The sequence below is a fragment of the Aethalodelphis obliquidens genome, unplaced genomic scaffold (genome assembly GCF_003676395.1).
Source record: "Aethalodelphis obliquidens isolate GAN/ISIS:26980383/991018 unplaced genomic scaffold, ASM367639v1 scaffold2, whole genome shotgun sequence".
Taxonomy (NCBI): domain Eukaryota; kingdom Metazoa; phylum Chordata; class Mammalia; order Artiodactyla; family Delphinidae; genus Aethalodelphis; species Aethalodelphis obliquidens.
Genome location: NW_020837946.1, coordinates 29,085,832 through 29,102,560, shown reverse-complemented (window position 1 = coordinate 29,102,560; position 16,729 = coordinate 29,085,832). Strand labels below are relative to the sequence as shown.

The 16,729-nt window shown below is 38.6% G+C and overlaps 1 protein-coding gene across 2 annotated transcripts; it reads left to right on the top strand.

Annotated features, from left to right (window-relative positions):
• Window positions 1-115: 115 nt before the first annotated feature.
• FASTKD2 (FAST kinase domains 2) lies at window positions 116-15,551 on the top strand. Of its 2 annotated transcripts, XM_027123177.1 has the most exons (12): window positions 116-226; window positions 909-1,725; window positions 4,656-4,759; window positions 5,443-5,551; window positions 5,851-5,974; window positions 6,245-6,384; window positions 7,517-7,689; window positions 10,667-10,830; window positions 11,820-12,032; window positions 12,434-12,521; window positions 14,214-14,328; window positions 15,309-15,551. In XM_027123177.1, the coding sequence occupies exons 2-12, from the start codon at window positions 1,009-1,011 to the stop codon at window positions 15,426-15,428; spliced, it is 2,067 nt and encodes a 688-aa protein (XP_026978978.1). In that variant the 5' UTR covers window positions 116-226; window positions 909-1,008; the 3' UTR covers window positions 15,429-15,551. The 2 variants fall into 2 exon arrangements, with proteins under 2 accessions (XP_026978978.1, XP_026978987.1); XM_027123186.1 differs by lacking the exons at window positions 12,434-12,521; window positions 15,309-15,551 and having other exon boundaries at window positions 14,214-14,312.
• The last annotated feature ends 1,178 nt before the right edge of the window (window positions 15,552-16,729 follow it).

Genomic DNA, 16,729 nt, shown 5'->3' with positions numbered 1-16,729 from the left:
ACTGTCATTAAAAGCTCTGTGGTCTCCCCCGTGCCTATTCCCTGCAGCTAAGAAAAACTAGTCAGTTTTTCGGTAGGCTTTCTTCACTCCAAGTAAACTATTTCCAACCTCCCGCGAACATAACACTTTTTGACCTATGAAGGATCCGTAAAATCTCGCGATACGCTCAGCTCGCGGGGAAGCTGTATGGCCGCGCCTCTGTATAACCAGGGGGCTCTGAACTAAGGTGAGTGGAGGACGAGCATAGGTGGAACAGGTGGTCGTACTACGCTTTAGAATTCTCGCCTTTCAGAGAAGGGTCTCAGGAGTTGCCCGGGAAGTAAGTTTAGGGAGGTGGGTTAATACTAAGAGGTCCAGCTCCGGAAGGACGGACCCCTGACACCGGTTCTGAGACCTGGTGAGACTGTCTGGTTGTTATCTCCAGACAAGCGCAGGCCACGTGCATCACTTTAGTTTGCTGCTGCTTCTGAGCCGTTCTACTTGTCCAAGTCCTTATTCTTAACAGTTCGTGTTTACCTGTAGTTAAATTCTTGTGTTAAAAAGTATACATCAAGGTTAAACCCTTGTTTTTCATTGACGACATCTTCAAGGCGGTGGTAACATAAAATGCCTTACTGCAAAGAAAGCAGGAAAACTTTTACGTCAGAAACCCACTTCCTTTTTTATTTTTTTAATACCTTATTTGTACAACGATTACTTCCAAAGTAACCTTGCACCTTTAAGGCTGTGTATATACACATTGTGGTAGAAATGGAGAAAGCCCATATTGCTAACATGGTTTTACCTTTTTAACGGAAATCTTAATGTCTCCCTAGGTTCTCACTTTAGTCTCTGTTAAATGCATTTGATATTTTTAAGTAGAAGTTTTACTCTAATTTTTATTTCTCTTATAACCCCTTCCCCTACAGGAAAGCGACGACATGTGTTTTCTTTCATATTTAGAAGCGACGTGTGTGTGTGATCTTGACAACTTTAAAGCCATTTGAAAGTGTTTCAGTGGCTAGGAAAATGAATAACAGAGCAGGTTCCTTTTTATGGACCCTCAGACAATTCAGTACTTTAGTTCCAACAGGCAGAACTGTGAGGCTGTATCCTTCGGGATTTTGCAGACCAAAAATTGTTTATTCAAACTGGAACCCAAGAAAGCTCTTAAGTAACTTTGATATTAGAATGCAGTCATCTATTAGAGATCTCTTTCAGGATGCCTTAATTTTTAAATCAGGAGGTGATGGCTTTCAAACAAAGGGCATAAGCACTGCAACAGTCCTTACAGTTGACAGACTACTTTGTCCTAGAAGGCTGTCCTTTAACTCAAAACACTTTGTCTCTGATAATGGATTGAAGAAAAACTTTCATCATGAGGCTTCCAATGAAGATGTTCTCACCAAGAGAACAAAACCAACCCCGATCAACTGTAGAAAACTGTCTCAGGAGTGTAATTCCCTGAGTGACGTGTTAGATATATTTTCAAAAGCACCTACATTTCCTAGTAGTAACTATTTCTCAGCCATGTGGACAATTGCCAAACGGATGTCTGATGACCAGAAGCGCTTTGAAACACAATTGATGTTTAACCACCCTGTGTTTAGCCAGCTGTGTGAACAAATTATGAGAGAAGCCAAGATCATGCACTACGACAACCTGCTGTTTAGTCTTCATGCTATGGTGAAGCTCGGGATCCCTCAGAATACGCTACTCGTACAGACTTTGCTGAGGGTGGTCCAGGTAAAATCAAAAGGAGCCTTAAATATACTTTTACTTGGTTTAGCATATCTTGAAAGAATGATGGGACGTAGACATGTAGCCTCCTTGAAAGAAACTTATCTTTGGGATGGTAGTTTATATTTGTTTCTGCATAGATATTATATGATTTAGAGTCCTTAAGTTTGCCAGATCTTTTTGCTGTAGAAATTTATGAAAGCTTGCCCCATTTTTCTTCTCTGGAGTTGAGTAATAGTGAATAAGCTAAAATGGGGAGAGGTACACAATATACAAGGAAATGTTGGGTAGTTGAAAGAAGGAGAGAAGGGAAGGGAACTAGTATTTATTGACTACCTTCTTGTGTTGTCTTATTTAATCTTCACAATAGCCCTGTAAGGTTGATGTTACCTCAGTTTAGCAGATGAGGAAAGAGATTTAGTGATGTTAACTTGGCTAAAGTCACACAGCTACTGGATTGATTTATTCATACAGTAAACATTTATTGGGTGTCAACTATGTATCAGTTACTAGACTTGTCACTAGGGATGTAAAGATATAGAAGCCATGATCCCTGCCCTTATAACCTAGAGGGGACAACAGATATTTTGTAGGTAATTACAAAAATAACCAATGTTCATCTGATGAGTCATACGTTTACTATGTTGTAGGCATGGTGCTGAGCATAGGGAATACAGTTACAAAATAACGGCCACATAGAGCTTTCAGTGCAATGAAAGAAAAATATAGAGAGTGCATTACAAGGGCTTCAAACCTAGCAGGAGTACGCCTTCATGATGGGAAGAGGTGATGGGAGAGGAGGATACAGGGTTACTGTTTGAAGCAGTGATAGGTACAAAGTTTGAAAAGAGGATTGTCTCATGTAATTCTCAGTGTAGTTTTTAAAAGTAGGTATTGTTACTTTCATCTTACCGATTAGGAAATTTAAGCTTAGAGCGGTTAAATAACTTGCCCACGGTCACATACCTGTTAGTGTCACTATCTGTAGGTACTTGATAAATATTTGCTGCGTGAATGAACAAACACCTCGACATAGTAGAGCTAAAATTCAGGCCCAGTAGGAGATGATGGCTAAGCTGAGTCCAAGAAATGGCCAGCACTTAGAAGATGGATAGCGAAGGGGATGGTGTTTCAAGCAGAGAAGACTATGTGTTCAAATCCTGGAGAATAGTTTGTGGAGCTGAAAGTAGTTCATTGTGGCTGGAGGTACAGAATACTGGGGTTGTGAGTTGGAGGGAATGGAGAGGAAACTGTGTCTGTGGTTGTCGAGGAGGGGTTGGGTGTCATGGCAAGGCATGAGGTTGGGGAAAAAGGGGATGAATCGTGAAGAGCCTTTTCTGCCTGGCTAAGGAGTTCGGATTTATCCTGTAGGCAATGGGGATCCAGTGAAATATTTTAAGCAGAGGTCATCAACGTGCTCCAATTTGTATTTAGATTACTGTGGGAGTGGGAAGTGGAATGGAGGAAGGAGCCAATTTTACTTTCAAACAAAGGAGTCAGTGTCCTGTTTGATGTCACTGAAATGATGCCAGATTGGCTGAGGAAAAGATGAGTTCATTAAAGTAATCATTTACCTTTTAAGAGTGGACTCTTCAGACTTCTGAACTCAATGATCATAATTAAATAATTTTTTTTGAAGACAGGAGTTTCCTGAGGATGATCTGATATATATCCTATCCTACTATAGAATTCAAGAATTGGGTTCATAGGTATATGAGAGTTTTTAACTTTAACTTTTTACATTACTATGATTTCCATGTTCTCGCCCAGGAACTAATTTGTGTGTCGTGTGTGAGTGTTTAAACTGCAGAATATCCGTGTTTTTTGGTAGACTGTGTTCCCTATATAGTTATTTAAAAGTGATTACAGTAAGTCGCTCTACCTGGTCAGTGATGCTCTAAATGAATTTTGGACAGGTGTTCATATCAGCATAGTATCTGCATTGGTGAGGAATGGACGGTGGATATTTGGGGTCAGGTTAACTGTACATTTAATTGTATCTCACTAACATGTTGGAATGTTGCGAAGACATTTTAGCTAGGGATGAAATATGTCATCCGTGAAGTTTGCCCTTCAAACACATAGCCAGTGGTCTTTTCTTTCACAGTAGGTATTGATGGAATGCTATAAATTGTTAATGGAAACCCTCTCATGGGAATGAGACCTTTTTTCCTTCCAGCAGTATCTATTTCTTATCATAATCTGGTTCTGACTTGAGACTCTGTGACAAAAGAGCTTACATCTTTCAGATGTGATCACAAGTACTCTTGTGAGGTGTATAAGCTAGTTGTGATTAAATTGTAGAGCACTAGGTAAGCTGTGTTGTTACTATTCGTTTTCTAAATTAGGCCATTTCTAGAACCTAAATTAGTACCCTAATTCAGAGGATTTGAAAGAAGGATCCATGGAGCCTGGGCTCCTCTTGAGATCCAGGTAGTGGTGGTAACATGTGACAGCAGATGTGAATCAGAAGGTTCACAACTGAGGTTGCAGTTTGATAACCCAGGAAAGGATATAGGGAAATTGTAAGCGCAGCTGTGTAAGATTCTTTAGGGGTAGGAAAATTGTCCTGTAGCTCTAATATTACTGCACTTGTCATCATGATGGCTTTGGGTCTCAAGAAGAGGTAAAAATAATGTTTGATAAAAGTTATTTCAGAAGGGGAGGAAGGTAATCAATATCAAATCATTTTCAGTGATAATGGAGCATGTAAAAAAATGGTTGATACATAAAAGAATGTATCAATTATTTGGAAAATTCACTTACATATGACATCTTGTTTTCCAAAGATGCTGTTTATTGTGGACAGACTCTGTGAATTATTGGTTTGATACTTAATCCTTTAGTTGAAAGCATCAGTTCAGTGGTTTTGCTTGGGTGAGATAGTCCACTATGAGCTCATCACCTGTGGTATTTTTGTAATTATATTTCAATAGGAACGTATCAATGAGTGTGATGAGAAATGTCTTTCAGTTTTGTCAACTATCTTAGAGGCAATGGAGCCATGCAAGAATGTGGATGTTCTTCGAGCAGGATTGCGGTGAGAACTCTGTTACCCTTTCTTCAGGTGCCTTTCTCTGTTTCTCTTAAATCAAAAACGAAGATGAAAGTTGAGCTCCCTTTTTTGGAGTGGGGGCATGGAAGACTTTGTTAGTTATGGTCTTTAATACCTTATTAAACTTAAAATAGTGACTCTGGATCAGGTAAAGCTGGAAATAATGCTTCTTTCAGGGTCCACCATAAAATAAAAGGCGTGGGTAACATTAAAATCTAAAATTATCTGAAAACATAGTACTGATGTGGGCTGGGGGATAACTGACATGTACTCAGTTCATAATGGTTAATTGGGTACTATGTGGAGGTCACATGACACTGGCCCAGCTTGAAAAGGAGGTTAAGTTTTACAACTTATTGATGCACCTAATCTAATGTCATAGGTTGATGAGAATAATTTTTAATTCCCTTTTTCATTGACTATGCATTAGGATGTCTTAATATAATCTCCTGAAATTTGTTCATGCATAAAGATAGCAAAATAATGTGAGAGAAAACAATACTAGGCTGGTCCTGGAGCTTTCACTGTTTGCACTCTTGGGCAGGTAGATCATTTCTTTGGGCTTCATATTCCTTGCCTAGAAGTAGAAGCTGGACCAAATGACTTTTACGATTTCTCACCTGGCTTTAAGATCCTAGGACTGTGGTATTTATTGTGTTTGATGACAGGATGCTAGTTGATCAGCAAGTTTGGAAAATAGAACGTGTCTTCACATTACAAGCTGTAATGAAATGTATTGGAAAAGATGCACCGATTGGTCTTAAAAGGAAATTGGAGGTAAATACCTTCTGAATTTTCTCTGTTGGGTAAAATTTGAAAAAAATATTTCTTGTGATTTGCTATCACCTCCTAAAGTCAGTTTATTAGGAGGACATTATGCTTTTGTATGTAACTTTGCTAAAGTGAAATAATAGAAATAGCTTTATTTTTATCTGTATATATATTTACGTATATTTATCTATATACCTGTTTGTCCGAGTCATCTTGCTCAAACTTTATCCTTTTTTATTTAAATATAGGAGTTTAATTTATTTTGCCACAAATGATAAATTAAATTTAAGTTTACTTTTCTTTAGATGAAAGCCTTGAAAGAATTAGACCAATTTTCTGTTTTGAATAGCCAGCGCATGTTTGCAGTACTGGCCGCCATGAATCACCGCTCCATTATCCTTTTGAATGAGTGCAGTAAGATAGTCACAAGTAAGGGGAATTTTTCTTATATGATTTATAGCATCCGATCTGTTCTGGACTATATTTGTTTTGTTTGTTTTAACAACTTTGCTGTTATATGAAAAATATCTGATGATATCGTTAGATCTAAATTTTATTTTTGCCTATAGTGTTTGTTTTTTTTTTAACAAAATATAGTGCTATTTTTTCTAAAGAAACAAAAGTACTGTGTATATAGTATCTTGGATCTTACAGTCAAAACCATCTGGTGATTCTTGTTTCTCTAACTCATTCTTAAAGGTAATATCCATGGGTGTCCCTTTAAAATATTGATCAGCATATTGCAGTCTTGCAGAGACCTCCAGTACTTCAATATAGATCTTTTTAAGGGAATAGCAGATTATGTGGCTACAACTTTTGACATCTGGAAGTTGAAAAAAGTAAGTATGTTAACAGTTTAGAGTAAGCCTCAGAAACTTTCAAGAAACGTATTAATTTATTTAGCATTCGAAATAATTTCTCTATCATTTTAAAGTGGTTTAGATTCCAAAATATTCCAATGCTAAATCGGCTTGAAAAATTAGCTCCTTATAATTTTTGTCTGGGGGTTACCTATTAATATATTATTCAATGTCTGGACCATCTTTCTCTCCAAAACAAAAATTATATTGTCCAAAGTTTGTTTTTCTATTTGTTTTTCAAAAGGTTGTATGGTACTTTGGTTGGATACTAAGGATTATTTCTGTCTTTCTACTTTTCCTTTATTAGATTTAGAATAATGGAGATAGGTGATGTGAGAGGCTTACGCTTTTTGAAGAATAAACTGTCATTACTTAATGATCATGTGTGTTTTCTATTTATGGAAAGTTTGCTTGTTTCTTCCAGAGTAAGAGCCTTTTAATTCAGGGCATGTGTTAATTAAACATCTAAATGAAGCAGGTGGTAAAAACTTCTTTTTGTAGTTAAGTAGTGGTAACCATGTTAGGTCACTGGTTTAGTTCACTTTGGAGGGTGAGGTTGACTTTAGTATGGAAATTGTTTTGGAAAGAGAAGTACTTATTGTGAGAAAGACTAAGAGGGAAATGAGAGGTGAACTGGAACATTTAATCATTGTATTTCAGCTCTATTCTCAGTTATAGAAATTAGTACTAAACATAGAAATTTTTGAGTTATCTCTTAGAATCTAGGAAGTGTCTAGGTTTGGAAGGGAGAGCAGTTCAAAATTGGCTTGGTCATTTTGAAAAACTTCAGAAGAGGTATATTTAAAGGTAATTTTCAGAGCTGTTATATGAAAAGCGTATAGGAAAATATTTATTTTAAATGAGATGGAAATATGGAAACCGTTCTGTGCTCTGGTTCTCAGCTTATAAAAAGAGGTTGATTGTTAACTCGATACTCTGATTCAAGAATAACTGGAACAGATTTTGTAAGGAAAAGATAATTGTTCCTTTTAAGGGAATATTTGGTCAGTCAGGACAATTCTATTGCGGTTTAAATATTTTGAGATCTAAAAGATTGCTAACAGCATACTGTAATTCTTAAGAAGTTTTCCCTCAATTCTTCTGTTTTTAGGTTCTTTTTCTCCTCATCTTATTTGAAAACGTTGGCTTTCGCCCTGTTAGTTTGATGGACTTGTTTATGAAGAAAGCAGCAGATGAACCTGGCTTCCTAAACGTGAAAAGCCTTGTCTCTATTCTTCATGTGTATTCTTCTCTCAATCACTTCCACAAATGCTGGACTCACGAGTATGTACTTGTTCTTTTTTTACTTTTTTATTGCCACATATCGTATTTATAGAAAAGATTACGAAGCTTAATGAATTCTTACATGCGAACCCATCCATGGCCTTCATCCATGTCCAGAAATAAAACATAATATTCCTTATTTATGAAGTTAAACAGAATTTTATTTTATCTTTGCTAAAGATATGTGCTTTGCTTTTGCCAGTTTCTTTGTTCTTTGCAATATATTTGGTAATTCAGCATAGGAGTTTTCATTTCAAACTCTCCCCCAGCTTATTCCCTCAGCTCCTGAGTTTATAGTTTAGTTTTGACCCTAACTCTTCATTTGGTCCCGAACTACTGCTTTCTATTCTTTTCATTTTAACCACAACCATGCATTTCTACTATTAAACACAGCAATTCCTCAAACATGCTGTGCTCTTTCATCTTCTTTCCACCCAGAACATCTTTCCTTCCTCTCTAGGTCAGTTCTAAGTTTCATTAAAAACCAGAAACGCATATAACATGTTATTTGTCATTTGTTAGAAGGGTGATTAAAAGCGCAGACCCTGGAGACATTGCTTAGGTTTGAATCTTAGCTCTGCGATTCATTAGCTACTTAACTTTGGCAAGTTACTTATCTGTGCCTCAGTTTCTTCATCTGTTAAAATGGGGATGAGAAATAGAGTTATTTCTAATCGTATTGGGTTGTTATGAGGATTAAATGAGTTAATCTGTGTTAGGTTCTTAAGGCAATGCCAGACACAGTAATTGTTAGATTAAAAAAAAAAACTAGAGTGTCAGTCACAGAGGCCTTGGAAGAATAAACTAGGGCAGTTCTGAGGGTCTCAGTGGCAAGGTTCACTGGTCATCTCTTTGCCATCGAGTAGCTTGACTCCAACAGCTTTTTGTCCCTGTGGTTTTCCCTCAAGATTCAGATTTCCAAAAGAGAAAATCTGATTGAACGAGTTTGGGTCACATGCCCATTTCTTTGGGGCAGGTAATCAGAGAAGTCCTGGGCCAAGAAAAGCAGCTGCCTACTGTGCTCTCCATTGTTGTGAGAGACTCAGTTCATACTGCATGTCATGTGCCTTCCCTTAATTGTCTCCATCAGAACCCCTGTGCTTGTCATGTCTTATATAGCTTTGTCATGTGCCTTCCCTTAATTGTCTCCATCACAGCCCCTGTGCTTGTCATGTCTTATATAACTCTTTGGTGGAGCCTTGACACATAGCTGCAATTATTTGTCAATAAGCCTGTCTCTGCTCCATAATTGAAAAGCGCTCTAGAGCTTTTTAAACCACTTTATCGAGGTATGAATAACAACATGTAAAATGCTGTGCATATTCAGTGTATACAACTTGGTGAGTTGTTAGCTCATTATTCTTGATTCTTCCTTTTCCATTAATATTCTCCTCCTCCTCATCTAAGTTTATTTGTTCATTTAGTCGGAAAACTTGTACCAAGCACTCAGGTACTTAAGACAAAAATGAATGAGACATAATCCTTTCTGCAGTTAAATACAGCATGAACATTGAAGTGATAGAGTTTTATACAGTGTATGTAGGAATAGAGGAGGGATGTACCAGGATGCTAGCCTGGCGAAGTGGAGGGTCAGGGTGGGTGCCAAGCATCCTGCCTGGAGGAGTTGGTACCTGAGCAGATCTTGAAAGATGGAGAGAGAGCAGTTAACGATGGAAAGACCATTCTGAGTAGAAGGGGCTCTGTATTCAGGTCAGGAAGGAAAGCAACAGCAGAGTACATGCGGGGAACGACACAGATTTTGGTGTCGCTGAAGCATGAGGTAACAGCATAAGAAGTGGGATGCGAGGAGACTGGGGAGGTGATTACCGCTGGGCTCCAGATCAGTCCTCTGCAGCCCCGCTGTTTCTTGCTGCATACTCCAAACTCCATCGGTTCTCCCTTTAGTAAGTGTTGCCTCACTGTTGTCTCTAGGACCTGTTAGCAGTCCTGCTTAGCCTGTCACAGCCTTCCTCACTCGGCCATCTGCTCCTCACGGGACCTCCCAGTTGATCTCAGACATTTCCCTTTATGACTCGTTGGTACTAAGGGCTTACTTCAGGGCATATTTGCCCTGCTGTGGGCATCTCTGCCTGTGCCCCAGCCTCGATAGTTATTACAGCATGAATGGCATGTACTTTCAGGGGTTAGTTTCAAGTGGTCTTCCCTTTTGCCATCTTTTCCACTTAACTGAAATTCTTATCCCCAAAGCTACCCTATCTACTTTCTTTCCTGTACACTATCACAGTACTCTGCAAGTATCAATACTTCCTTTTTCTTATATAATGATATATAGCTTATGCCCTAAGAGTCAAATTGACCTGGGTTCAAAGCGTATCTGTGCCGTCTATCAGCAGTGCCACCCTGCACACGTGACCTTACCTAGTTTTGATCTTTCCTCTCTTCCTCTGTGCTTAGCTGCTTCGTTATACTGCGTAACATTAGCTTGGGTGGTAGGATTAGGCTAGCAGTTCTTTTAACTCAGAGTATTAATAGCTAGAGAATTGTAAGTGATTATAAAACTGCAGTGGAGTTCCAGGTCTTAAAGACTTACTCATGATAAAAAATCTAGCACAACGGTTAAAAGCCTCTGGACCCTGACAACTTGGATTCCAGGGCTGTCTCTGCTACTTCCTGGCTGTGTGTTCTTGGACAAGTTAGTTGACCCTGCTTAGCCTGTTTACTCATCTTTATTATGAAGAAAATAATGATACCTATCCCACAGAGTTTGAATAGGAATTAAATGAGTTAAAGCTTATAAACATTTGCCCTGTGTAAGACATGTAGTAGTAGCTAACATTTATTGAGTGTATGTATTTATTATGAGATAGTCACCGACCTGAAAGATGTGTGAAGACTTATTGCAAGCCTGATTGTTTTATCCCCTTAAAGCTGTCAGTTCTGTGACACCTCACTAGCTCTACCATGACCTTGTCTACTCTTCATATTTGAAAGCTGACTCTCCTTTCTGCCCCTGTAGGTTCCTAGAAGTTATGGCTAGTGCTCTGACTGGTAGTCTTCACCACATCTCTTCTGAAAACCTGTTGAATAGTGTGTGTTCGTTTTGCTTGATGAACCATTTTCCCCTGGCCCCTATTAATCAGCTTCTTCAAAAGGACATCATCCATGATCTGCTGACGTCAGGTAGGATGTCAGTGCACGGTGGTGACTAAAATAAAGCAGTACTGCCGGGCTACCAGGTGATTCAGATTGGGGTCTCAGTTGCCGCAGTGTTAGTTAAAACGTGTGGAGCGGGTGCTCCTGATGAAAGGACCAATGATGGTGAAGTCAAAGGGCCGTGCTTCAAACCAGCAAACCGGTGGAGGCTCCTTTAGTAACAGATCCTGCCCATAGACGGCAAGAATAAGAAACACAGCGTCATTGTTCTTTTTATTTACACTTCATGCACCTGTGCAAAGGCTAAATGTTCATTCAGGTTGTTCTTTATGCCTTGATCAGAGGTGTTTGTACTTCTGATCCATATGTGTCACGTTTGAAGCCAAGGTAAGTCAACTTTTGCAGCTATAAACACTTTGTCACTCATGGCCTGTAATGAGGACACAGCCGTTAGATCAAGAAACCAAGTAGTTACCAAAGTAGTGAATTTATTTACTCTTGGAACCAAATTAATTGTTGTCTTTCAGTCTTTACTATTAAATAAGGAGAAGCAATATCAGGCTAGATGTGTAAAATTTGATGATTATCTGGGAATAGAGTATTTTAAATCCTTTTAAAAACAACAGTATGAAATTCCAAAGTTGAAGTGTGGAAAAGGAGCACCATGTGCTGATTTTTCAAGCAGTCTAACATGGAGGAAGCAGCCGTGAACCCAGGAGACCTGGAATCTAGTCCCAACTTTGCCTTTAATCAGGAGGCATTTTAACATCCCTGAGCATTTTCCCGTCTGTTCAGTGAAGAGTTGAGGCTAAAGCACCTTGAAAGATATTTTAAAGTTTAAAACGTTATCAGGGCACTGACCTACACACTGTGGGACCTAGGGAGACACAGAGAGATTCCTCCTGATAAGAAGCAAATAATCAGAGTTATAGGTGCATTAATACAATTTCTTAGATGTAGCATTCATATTTTTCTTAACTATAATTTTCTTTCTCTCTCTTTTTTTTTTTTTTAAGGTGATGTGGAGAGGAATGTTCACAAGCTTCATGTTTTGGCTGCCTGTCTAAAACTTGATGATGTTCCTTGTCACAAGGACACACACTTAGTGCTGCCACAGCTGCCCTCCATGCCATTACATCCACATGCAAAGGTTGCCGAGGTGCTGAGTAGCCTTCTGGGAGAAGGATGCTTCTCAGAAAGTGTGTGGTTGCCACATAATTATTATATCGGTATGGGACTTCATATGATTTTCCTCTGTTTTACTTCTTTTCTGACAAAAGATAAGGAGTTTACTGCAGCAGTCTAGTGTGGTGCAGCATTGGCTCTGAAGCTGGACTGCTGGGTGTGGATTTTCACTCTACTACTTACTAGTGCTGTGTGTTAGGCACTCACCAGCCTCTTTCCTTATCTGTAAAATGGCAATAATAATATTACCCACCTCACAGGGTTCCTGTGACCAGCAAATGAGATTATACATATAAAATCCAGACTAGTATTTGGCACATGGTAAATAAGCTCAGTATAGCTTACCTGCTGCCATTATAATTATTGGTAGTGGTAGTATATCTTTTCAAACAAAAAAACACTCGGAGCGATGTTTGAAAAATCAGTATCAATTTTTTTCTTTCAGATTTTGAAATCAGAATGGATGCTAACAGGAGCCAAGTGCTTCCATTTTCTGACGTGGATGTGGTAACTTCTGCTACAAATATTCAAAGGTTGTTTACACATACGCATTTGCTGAGCTTTCTAAATTTAAATCTTAATTCTCGAAGACTTCATATTAAAGAGCAGTAACAATACAAAGACCTTATATTTGTATAGATCTTGTAGTGCGCCAAGGGACATCCGTTAATCTACCCCTTAGGTATAAATGTGGGGCCCTGTGGTTGAAGACAGTGGATTGGAGTTGTCCATTTAATGAAACAGGCAATTTTTTAAAATCAGGTTTTAAGCTAAACAGTTCAATAAAACAGTGCTAATATAATTGAAACCATCAGTGCAGGGTGAATTTTTGACAAGATAATGCAGTAGTGATCATAAAGAAGGAAGGCTTCTACTAAAATCAAATACCCAAAAAATATTTTTCTCTACCGCCAAACCTTTCTAAAGGTAGAGAAACTTTAGCTTTTTAATTAAGCTGTATTGTATATGGATCAAACCATACTGAAGTTAATTAGAAGTAGTTTCCTTGACTCACACAGTACAGAGGGTGTTTCTGGGAGAAATTGATGCTACTCCCTGAGAGAATATTCTGCCTTGTAAGCATCTGGATCAGGGCATATTGCACACACCCTGTGTTCAGTCATTCTTTGTGGCAAGGCTCTGTTAGGGCCTGTGGGGCACACAAAGATGAGTCAGACGTGGATCCTGACCCCAAGCGACGTATATCCCCTACTGCTTTGTAGCACGTGCACGTAAGTATGGTAGAGAGAGGTACAGAAAAAGTCTGTAGGGATTCAAACTCTTATCTACTCATCCCTCTCCACTCACACACAGCTCTGTAACTTTTGCGCTTTTCTAAATCCACCTAGCTTGTTCCTTGGCCATCTTTTTCAGCCACTATCTTCCTTCTACTTATTACCCATCTTCCCTCAAAAAGAGGCTTTCTCTCTGACCCAGTTGAAAGATCATTTTTCTTTTTCAGGTGTTCATCTGTTCTGGCATGATAATATAATGTAGTAGCTCTCAGCCTAAAGTACCGAGAAAAAATGAGGAATCAGTGTTCCTTTAAAGATACGAAATTTCTCTTACTTTATCTCAGATAACAGTCACAGTATGACAGAAGACAGTAAGGATACAAATGTCTTTGTCTCCCCCAATGAACTTAATCTTTCCAAAAGACCATGAACAATGAAAGACAAATTACACCTTCCACATTTTTGTTACTCGTATACATTTTATCTTTTCAACAGTCTTGCCTATCTCTTAGTGTTTTCTTTTTTGTATTTAGTCTCCCCATTCTGGCTTTTAAATGTGTCTGTCTCTGGGAGACAATATTTACAAGCAGAGCATCTTCCATTTGGTATTATCTACATCAGTGCTTCTAGCAGCATAAATAATTATGTTTAGATCAGAGATTAGCTCTGCACAGGAAAGCCCTAAAATGGGTGCTTTCATATCTGAAAATTTTCCTCATCGAGAATGTAGCCATTCTTAAAGATGGTTAAGGGATACTGTTTGTATAAAGCATTTTTATAAGCTTGTGGTTCCTAAAATAGTCTTCATGTACTGGAATATCTGCATAGTCTAGGTAATGAGGAAGTGAAGGACTAATACAGGAGGGAATGGTGAGGAATGTGGTAAGTGGAGAGCTCAGCTTTGAAATCTCCAAAGAACAAGGATGCAGCAAGATTGTACATGGTCATCTCGTTAGTAACTAGTCTCACGTTTTGTGTTTTTGTTTTCAGAGTAGCTGTACTCTGTGTTCCTAGATCTACGTACTGTTTGGATTCAACCCACCCCAGAGGATTCCTTGCTATGAAAATGCGGCATTTGAAAGTAATGGGTTTTCATGTGATCTTGGTAAGAAAAAAATGCAAATGAAATAGTCTTCAGTTACTGATGTTCATTCTGCTGGGAATGTTGTGGTTGAAGTTGGTTACTAGGACTAGATGAATTGTCAGCAGTATCGGAATAAGTGTTTTAGTTATTGTTTTCTTTGAAAAAGAACCTTTCTGGTACGTGAGTTGGCTCCTACTCAGCTGATACTATTATTTACTTGGGGTTTTATAAGTGCTACATTTAGTCAACTTTAATCATTTTTGTCAAGTGAAAAATGTAAATAATATGTGTACTTCTTTAATTTAAGACACATGAAACCATATTCGGTTTCTAGGTTATCTTGAACAGGAGGAGAAAAGATGTTAATTAAAGCTTTGTTTTCATGGGCCATTGTGAGGCTGTTAAGGATGTTTGTCACTAGAAAATGCTGGATGACTATAAGGATGCTTCTTCCTCTTCCCTCCTTATGCTTTCTTTGATTCTGAGCATAACTTTTCTTGAACAGCCTCTCTAGATGTCTCTGTATGGAGCAAGAACCATACGAATAAATGTATGTTTATGTTAATGTTAGGACCTATCTAAATGCCACTCATTTGGTCCTGCATATAATGTGAAATGTAAATATTTGAATCTTCATTATGGTACTTTAGTATCCAAAACTGGATCATGCCTGGATTACCAAGGTTAAGATGGCCCATTTCTCTTAATGGGCTAATCTGTAACACTTTTTTTTTCATATTGGCTATTATTTATATTCTAAGGAAGATTATCCCAAGAAAGGATCTTTTGCACCCTTTAGAGGACCTTTAAAGTTTTTTTATAATTTTCACTGTGAGAGCTTTCTTCGACCCTAGCACATAGTCTTACTAAACTTCTAAAATGTGCGTAATTATAAGTGGTTGGCTGATGTTATTTTAATATCCTTGGATCTCGAAACTAGCTTTTATTTTATACATCGTCATCTTCTTGCAAACTGATTATTTTCCTCTTTCTTTGGTAAGGTCAATAATTGGGAGATGGAAAAACTAGAGATGAAGGATGCAGTCACATTTTTGAAGAGTAAAATCTATTCACAGGAAGCACTTTCTACTGCTGATATAAATTTGCAAAGCACATGTTAAAGTAAAAAGCAACCTTTTAATGTTATTAGACATAAATTTATAAAAATAACTTTAATAAAGACTACAATTCAGTTGTCGATGGAACTTACCTGACTGCTCACCATAATAAAAAGTGTTATTTCAGTTCACTGCTAAAATTAAAGTTGAGAATGAAAGAAATATTCTCACTGGCACTTTAGAAAATGCTGAGAAAATTCCAGAAGGGTCATTTTTGCAGTCATACCTGTTCCTTCCAGTGCCCAGATACTTTATAAATTCATGAGCTATAGGTTTTACTGTTTCTCATTAGCTTTGATGCATTCAAAACTGGTTTCTTAGTTGTGATGGATTGCAGGTAAGTTGCTGTGGGCAGTCCTCAGGTTTGGAATCTAAGCTGTTTTAGGACTCAGGTATGGACCACGTTCAAGCACTGGCCACAAAGCAATTGGGCTAGGGTCTCAAATTGTAGAATGTATAAGAATTAACGAGGTAGCGTGTTAAAAATGGGTGAGGATCAGGTATCTGCAGTTGTAACAAGCATTCTAGGTAGAAGTGGTTTGTGGACCTCACTAAGAGAAACGCAGATGAGATAGTACAGAGATGGCAAGGAGTCCTAATTTCTTAAGATTGATAGGTTGTGGGTTGCTAACACCATAGTCCTTGCCATTGGTGAGGTCATTCCTTTCTCCCTCTTCCCCTTTCCCCTCCCACCATTTCACAAAGTCTTTTCAAGTAAATATATAGCTGAACTGTTTTGTGAGCCAGACCTGAAGGCTGTTTTTCAGTTACGTTTGTTCATCCTTTTGTGGAAGTACTTATTCAAGTTTGTCACACGCCTGTCTACCTAGTATTTGACTCACTGGGGATACAGCAGGTTCCGCTTGTGAAACCTGAGTGCCACGTACGTTGGTATTGTTTTAGCCCCGTGTGAAAGACCGAGCGCTTGTGCCGCCCCTCCACCCCATCCCCGCAAGTCCTGTGTTGGAACCTAACCCCTAGTGTGATGGTATTTAGAGGCAGAGCTTTGGGAGATGATTAGGTCATGAGGGTGGAGGCCTCATACATTGGATTAGTGCTCTTGTACAAGAGGCCTCAGAGAGCTCCCTTGTCACTTCTCCATGTGAGGACAGTGAGAAGATGACCATCTCCGAACCAGGAAGGGGGGCCCTCACCAGACACAGAATCTGCCAGAGCCTTGACCTTGGACTTCCGAGCCTCTCCCACAGTTAATTTGTGAGAAGTAAATTTCTGTTGTTTATAAGCTACCCAGTCTATGGTATTCTGTTAATATCATCCTGGATGGACTAAGGTACCCCAAATAT